The following is an 8,444-nucleotide window of genomic DNA, read 5'->3' on the forward strand; positions in this document are numbered from 1 at the left end:
CAAGGCTATTCTATTCCCTGATTAAGAATAATCCTTCAGATCACACTTATGGTGCATTTATCCATATGTAATAATAAAATCTGTCCTTTCCATTGGTTAGAAGCCATTGCTTTCAGGAAACGTGCCTGCTGGCAAGCTCATTCAGGGGAATAATTAAAAAACCCTATTTCTTAAACATTATGAATAAATCAACATAGAAACATTTTTTTCTTGGCTCTATCTACTACTGGATATGGTAAAAAAATCAATGAAAAGGTTTTCCATGGAGAAGCTTTCCATTCTCTTCCAAGCGATCTGAAAGGAACTGCTCCATTTTGTTTAGTCATTCAATACCTCCTACTCTAGCAACAGTGAGCCCACCTGATTCAATGGATCACCAGTTGGGCCACTGCATGGGATTTTTTGAAGTCCAGTTTTATGGTAGTGCTCTGCCCCAAGCACTACTCTGCACTACTCCTTAGCTCTCACCACCAGCCATCTAACTGCTACACAGCCTCTCTCCCTCGGCTTCTTCAAGAGTACTTCTGAAAGCTCTTGTTTTCTTCTTCACCAGAACAAAACACAACTTAGAATCCTTGGAAATGTTCACAAAATTAAATTATTTTCCATCCTGTCCCACCCACCACAGTGCAAGAGAAGCCTGTGCCCTTGCAGAACATTAATATCCTCTCATTTTATTCTCATTCCAAGCCAGTCAATCTCCTACTGCTTTTGATGTAAGTTTTAGTGGACTGCATGTCAAGTAGAAGATATTATCCCAGTAGCTGTACAGTGATTATCTGGGCTACAGCAGTTATTTCTGAATGAAAGTACTGGTAAGATGCCAAATGTTTTCATAGAGATCACTGTTGTGCTTACTAAATTACTGGGTTTTCTGGTGAGCCCTAGGGCTGCATACATATATTAGCAAGACAAAACAACATTTAGTAACAAGTAGAGATTCACTAGGTCACACACTGTCAAATCCAACCCTGAAGAGCACAGAAATCCTATTTTTTAACTCTGCTCTTTTCTGGCTCTCTTCACTGTGACTAATGCTCTCCATATTTCCCCTGATACCACATGTTTCTTAAACTTGCCTTTTTCAGATATTAAAAGGAATGGAGACCACAGCTTTTTAGAACTTGCCCCATACTTTTAATGATGGTATCATATATGCTTTACATTAACAGACCTCCACAGGTACATTTCCTGTGGTCTAAGCATTTGGAAGTTAATAAACTTTGAATTCATTACAGAATGTTGAATAGACTGTGAGGATTTTGAATAAGAATGAAAGTCTGATAAAAATGAAAAATGTTTACTTTTCAAATGCCTATCACCATATCTGATATAAATAACATTATTTAGCTCATACTCACTCATATAGTCTTTGTTTCCTTTTTTTAATGATTCCTATAAGGTCAGGAAGAAACCTGTCGCTCCTAATATGATACTCAAAGAATAAATGGATTTCTTACAATATAGATAAATATGTTGCTGTCGGTTAGTAAAGAGTTTCATAAGACTAAATTATTATGACAAGGAAAAAATGACTTTAAATTGGTGTTATCGTCATGGTTTCTTTATTAAATCCTACCTTCTCCATGGTGAGCAATTTTCATCAAGTGATAGTTCATAAGAATAGTTATGATTTGATTTCAGCTGTGTTTTCTGGACAAAGATATAAGTGAGTTTACAAATACTTTCAGAAGAATCAAGACCACTTGCATATAGGGAGGACCTAGTCATATTTTAATGCAACTTCTAAAAAATAATTATAAAAAGTAGGTTTCTACAATTAGGTTACTGTTAAGAGCAATACAAACACAGCCAGAGAATTCCCTACTTTGAGCAATTCTTAAGTTGCCACCCAAAACCAGAGAGTTTTATAAAATTATGAATTTGGGGCCAAACACAATAAAAGCCAGCCAATCTGCTGTTCAGAAGCTGTAATAATTTTAATGAGAGATGGAGGGATGTTCTTGTTTTCACTTCTCTGATTCTACTAATACATGACTGTAATTCATTAATTCAGGGTCAGACAATGAGCCTCTGAGCAATTATTCACATGAGTGGTCTCATAGAATTGAATGTCCTCATTTAATGTGCCATTAAAATGGTACATGGGTGCATCTAACTAAAGCAAACATTAATTCACTGCAACACACAACAGGTAGCACTGCAAAGTCTCTAATCTCAGCCACTATTTATTGAGAAAAATGAGAAAAGAAAATGGCATCATGAATTTGGCTTGTTCAAGAAAAAATTTTGCTGAAAAAAACCCAAGCCTTATACCATATTCAGAAAACCAGGAGAGTCAGATTTTTTCATAATTTTAGAGAGACTACTTTGCACAGTTTGGACAAATTCAAGACAACACCAAGAAAGGAAAAATCTAAGATGCAACCCTAAAAATACTTAAGCATTACACTGGAGAAATGTAAGGAGGAAGCAAACATCCAGTCAGCCAGGCCCATGGGCAACTCAGTCTCATTTGTGATCTCACTTACTCTATGCGATGGCAGCCACCATAGTCAGGCACCTTGTGCCGAAGTACATAAGAAGCAATAAGAATCTCTGTTTAAGTGCAGCACAACCCCAGTTCATCTTCTCAGGGGAATTAGATGTTCTCTCATTTCTAGTCATGTCTCCTAGTCCACACTGTTGTAATATATATATTTTTAATTCATATAAACAAAATGTCATTATGTTTAATGTGATGTTGAAAAACTGGATCTAAAGAACATATTTTCTACCTGCCTCTCTATCTTTCTCTATTGCACAGTTTATGACCAAAATTTTGCAGGCATGTTTAGGATGTTGCCTGAAAGATGCCATAAAACCCTGAGTCACAAGCTAAATGCCTTAAACCATCTGCCCAATTCTTTCATGTATTTTTGGAGTACACATTGCCAAAAGAGAAGACAGAAGAGGCAGAGGCACTGCTTGATTGCTTCCACACTGGCACAGTTCACATGCCTTGTTGAAGGCAGGCTTCATTTTGCCATAGTATTGCACAGAGAGATTTGGAAATAGACGCTATTCCCTGGCTTACCTAGCAGCCTGGTGATTTCCTCAGCACAAACAAAAATCTAAATACAATTACCTGGCCTACAGGCATTGCAGGAGTCTCAAATTTTTGCAAGTGAGATACCAGCTAGGCCTAAAAGTCACAGCATATTTCTTTGCTCGTCAAGAATAGGGTATTCAATACATTTTAGAGAGATATGTCCTTCATGGCTGAAGATAAAGGCTAATGAGGCTGGAATTAGCATAGATTAACATCATCCAGTTTTAAAAGGTGTTGAGGGAGTGTGAGTCTAATCCAAAACCCAGAATTCATGCCTCTCATCAGCATCCCACGGTACCACACCTGAAAGGATCCTCCCCTGCCTCATGTTAATTTGAGCCAAAATATTAATTCACTCCCCAGGGAGCATTTCTTTGCTATGATCTGTACTGAGATATGTATAAATTAGACTGACTGTATTAGTTCTGTAGCTGGCATGCAAATGCCAGGTATTCGTGGAACTATTAATTGCCATTAATAGTGGACTGTGTGGCGGGCAATGCAGAGGCATAGAGATCTTATCTCCTAATACATTTTTGTAGCCGGTGATGTTCTGTAGTCAGAAAAAGATGTTCCTCCAGTGGGTGATTAAGAGCAAGCACCCGACTCTGTATTCTGAAATGAACTTTGTAGACTGTCATAACCTGTGAAAATCCTTCTGCCTTCACTAGAGTGAAGATTCCCTTTATTAGTACCCATTTTAAGGCCCTGAGGACAAAATCTGTGCAAAAAGGTTCCCAAGATAAATCAGGGTTGAGAGAACAAAGAACATCCCTTCTATAAAGTGTGTTGCATTACATTTATTGATAGATGTTATTTTCACAAATAATAATGCTCTATGCATTGTTGTGTCCAGAAAAGGTCCATCCTTCCTCTTCAAATATGTAACATATATGGAAATGTAAGTAGCCTTTGTTACTCCTCTGTCATTTCTTTACAAAAAGACATTACAAAATTATAACAGTTTGTTACAATTATTCCTATAAAGCATTTCATCTGAAAAGTGACATTTCTCATCTTTATTCTTGAAATTATTCAATTAAGTGCCACTTGCCTTTATGAAAGTCAAGAAATAGAGCCCGCCCTTACTTCAACATAAGACACTGGAGAAACTACTGTACTGTAGAAATTATTACATGGGGAAGTTTTGACTTTTTTAGATGAGGTAGAAGGATCTTTAAGCAAGACTTTAAAAGGCCTTCTAGGGTCTAGAAACTCCTCATATCCATAGTCCTGCATGGGAATTAGTACCTCCAATTGGTTATGCACTGGACCTGGTGCTGGACTAGAACCCCAAATGCTATTCATGCCACTTAAAACAGCTGTGTCCCCTACATTGGAATCCTTTCCTATAATATTTCTTGACAAAAAGACAAGAAACTGAACAGAAGGGAGAATAATTCACTGATAGTACTGCTTTAGCCTCTGATGTGTGACATGTGCTTGAATCACTCAATGAAATTCTCTATTATAAACAGCAAGAAGAAATTCCACAAAATACTTACAGTTCTTTGCATTAGTAGAGGAGTTTCAGAACAACCTATCCCTTCATCATTAAAACTCGATTCCATATTGATTATGTCTTCAATCACCTCTTCCATCTGATAAAATAATATTTTAAAACGAGTAAATACAAATAATAATGGAAACAATGTTATTCTGAAAATACAGAGGAAATAATCTTGAGTGTTTATTACATCAATAAAACTGAATTTCAGAAGTTTATATCTTAAAATTCAAATAATTCAAGCACTTTTACACAATATTCACAATTTTTACTTCTTGTGAAAACAGTTTTTGTGGTTTAGCAAGTTACTTCTTTCCTCCCAAACACCAGCCCATTCCCCTTTTTAACCCCTTATTGCAACACCAAGATCAGATGACAGGAGTGTGTTGCTAAGTTGTAACTGTGGTCTGTCACCTTCATCAAATGTGTCATATCCACAGTGTATTGTTGCATTGGTGCAGGAAGGCTGAAAGGAACCTGTGGTTCTGCAAGAGCATGAGTCACTCGAGATTTGGTGTTACACACTGCTCTCAAGATTCAGCAGGCAGAGGTTTGTGTTGTGTTTGGCAGTACACTGGGTACTTCTCCAGCCAGCCTTCTGGTGCCACTTTTGTTCTAATCTGAATCAAAAGCTACTGAAGCAGATGGAATAGCTAATTAATTACTTGGGATGAAACAGTGAATACTTTGCAGACATATAGACATATACAGATTTGGACAAGGTACAGCATGAGTTTTCAATGATAATTTTGGTCTGGTTCCATCCACAAAATAACTTTGGGAAAGATCCCATGATGAACCGGTCACTGTTAACTCTACTGTCTGCAGGAGCAGTTGACTCGTGCTCTGAGGCTTTTCAAGCAGCTCTTGGGATGTAGCTGAAGGAAATTTAGAGGGTCCTATGCAATGAAAGAAAGTATCATGCAGGCCAGAGACCTTTCAACACAGACTTTTAGGCCACGTGGCCCAGCACAGCTCATACATGCACTCCTCTCCCTCTCCAAAAACCAGACGTGCTGTCCAAGGAGTGGTGCCCAGACTTATTTGGGAAAGTGCTGTCTGGGCCAAAAGGATGCCAGGAAATGCCAGCAATTAGAGAATAGGAATGAATACAGTTCAGTGCACCAACCTGTGTGTTGGCTCTGTATTAGTTACTAACATGCCTACCGCCTACACTGAACCACAGGGCACATCTGCCACTAGGAAATTACACTGTGCCCTTCATCTGCCTGAGATTCTGGGATGGGATTATTCAAATTATTGGAGTGATGCCTACAAGGACTTTGGCTTGTGCCAACTATCACTCTCCCTGTCATCACCAGGCATAGTTCAGGACAGTGGTTTATAAGCAGCCGTCTTGCTCTCAAGGACAGAGAGTGGTACTACAGTGGACACCGGTTGTTCCTGGTCAAATACCCAAAGTGCTTGAGAACGGTTGCAGCGCACTGCACTTGCCAGCACAGAGGTGACCACAGCAGCCTCCACAAAGGCCATCTAAAACAATCTTTGCAGACTAGTGGCTCCAGTAATCCATAAACCTGACATAAAATGTCAGTTGTCGATGCAGAAGGAATGGATGGGCCCCAGATGAGCTCTCCAGGAAATGTTGGGTTCATTTTTTTCGGTTTCCTCACGCTTAGCTGCGTAATGTCCAAATGCTCAAATGGGTCACAGTGTATTTGTAAGATTCTTCTGTTCTATTAAAGCCCAAGATACGATACAGAATCTCCATTTTTTATTTCTGTAGGAATTCCCCTTTTACGTAATAACAGTCTCTCTTGAAATCTATTGAAGTATTAAAGGCCATAATGATCTACATCTCACACTGGCTGAGAATCTGACATTGTATAACAGCTGTACCTCTATTAAAAACAATGGTGGCACTAAAATTAGCATATCTACGCCAGTTTACCCAAGATAACCCATATATAAATATATCAGCTAACTGAAAAATGAATGAGCGATTCTTTCAGTTACATCTTTAAAGTAATTAGTATTTAACTTTGTTATGAATCTAGGATAATACTTTTAGACAGGAATAACTGTCAACTGAAAAAAAAAAGTTTTGAATTGCAAAATACATATTCAAAAAACATACAGCAATATGACACATCATAGATAAAAAGATGCAACAATACATTTTAACTGGCAGTAATTTAGAAGCCTGATCATGCAACAGGCTATTCACAGGCATTCAAGGGAATCACCCACGTAATCCAAAAGGATTCAGGGAGCAAGTACTGCAACCGAAGGCCCCATGAAAGTAAAGAAAGTCATCTCTTGCCCACTACCAACACTAACCACCAACAAAGTGTGTCATGTAGCATTTTTGTAGACGTACGCAAAGCCCATTTCCCCATTCCTTTCACCAGCACAGCCCTACCGCATTTTCGTGTTCTCCTCCAAGGGCCAGCAGCTTGGTAACGGGACTTTCTGGTGTGCCAATATCGCTAACAGGAGGCATGTGTCCGTTTCTTAAAATGGAGGTCACTCCCAAGGGCTGGATTGTGTGGGAGTGGGACAGGGAGAGCGTCTGGCTGGACAGCTTGGTATCGAGGGTCAGGTACTGCTTCACCTGGTGCCTCTGGCTTTGCTGTATGTGGTATCTAGACTGATTTTCCAAGTGTGTTTGGACCTGTGAAGGAATGAAAATAATTGCTAAAGTTTCAAGCTACTGGCACCAGTATTTGTCCAGATGTTCACTTAAAATCTTCAGAACAATAGATTCAGCTTTAATAACACTTGGATAGAATTATTATTAACCATAATTTTTTTTTCAGTTTTGCATCCTTACACATTTCTTATTTCTGTACTATTTTCCCCTAACACAGCTGAATAAACCTTCTGAATAATTATCAAAGAAAAAGAGAATTAGAAAAGATAAACATGATCCTGAGAAAAGACCAGAAGTACGCTACACATTTTTCTCTTCTCATTTAAGAATGATCTCTGTTGAAATCACTGATCATTACAATCAAATCTACAAGCATAGTACTCTAAAATTAAAATCACAGTGTATTTACTCTTTCGTACTTGAAAGGGTAAATAAATGTATAAAGAAAAACATAATCCAACCAACTTCAAGTAATATCAACAGCAGTAGACATTCACTCATAACTAAATCCACATTTGACTCACCTTGTAATAAGTACAGTCAGTTAAATGAGGCATTGCTACACTTTTGGGGAAGAAAAAAAAAAAATAAAGATTCCAAGCTATAGTCCTGGATGACTGTTCACTATCCTCAAACCACGCAGTCTTCTTGAAGTGCCTCTTGAGGACAGATCACTTTTTGAGTTGGTAGGACTTTATGAACTCAGTGGTCATGCCAAAATGGCTAATTGAGTAAGACTTTGGGCCATCCTTTGATTACAGAGATTGACAGTTGCTACTTCAAACAGCTCCCATTTCAGATCAATGTCACATTCCTGCAATTTAACTACCAGAGGAGCACTGCATACACAAACCTTACTGTCATTTCAGCCCTGTGGCTTTCTCCTCTTCTTATGGCATGACTGGTCACAAATTTCTTGTAATAAATTTTTCTCAAGTGAACTCTGTGTAAGCATGATTAATATTTGTTAAATAATAGCAAGAATTGCTTTGCCACCCTTTTTGCTAAAAAAAAAAAATTAAAAATCAGTCATTTAAACTTCTTTTTATTTCCCCTAACATACATAAGCAGAGCTAAATAGCCCATAAAAGGGGTTTGCATTTAAATTAGTTATATTTTTTGTACAATATTGCAGCACCTACTTTATTTTTAATCATGTTATGGTGGCATGTCTAGAATTATTTTAATTATGCTTATTTAAACTAATTTTCTAGTCATATAAAAAAGATTAAGCCATGCAGTAATGAATATAATATTAATTATTTTGATGT

General features: G+C 37.8%; 1 protein-coding gene across 2 annotated transcripts in view; it reads right to left on the reverse strand.

The window, feature by feature from the left end:
* The window catches only part of TFEC (transcription factor EC), a 37,273-nt gene extending 30,085 nt beyond the window's left edge, over window positions 1-7,188 (reverse strand). Inside the window, exons 1-2 of one of the 2 annotated variants that reach the window (XM_082308955.1) lie at window positions 6,943-7,188; window positions 4,558-4,653 (exon numbers count right to left, since the gene is read on the reverse strand). In XM_082308955.1, coding sequence (XP_082165081.1) covers window positions 4,558-4,653; window positions 6,943-7,023 — 177 coding nt within the window. In that variant the 5' untranslated portion in view covers window positions 7,024-7,188. The remainder of the gene's footprint in view (window positions 1-4,557; window positions 4,654-6,942) is intronic. The other variant, XM_082308954.1, reaches the window with a different exon arrangement.
* Window positions 7,189-8,444: the final 1,256 nt, after the last annotated feature.

This window comes from Platalea leucorodia (assembly GCF_965183815.1).
Source record: "Platalea leucorodia genome assembly, chromosome: 4".
Taxonomy (NCBI): domain Eukaryota; kingdom Metazoa; phylum Chordata; class Aves; order Pelecaniformes; family Threskiornithidae; genus Platalea; species Platalea leucorodia.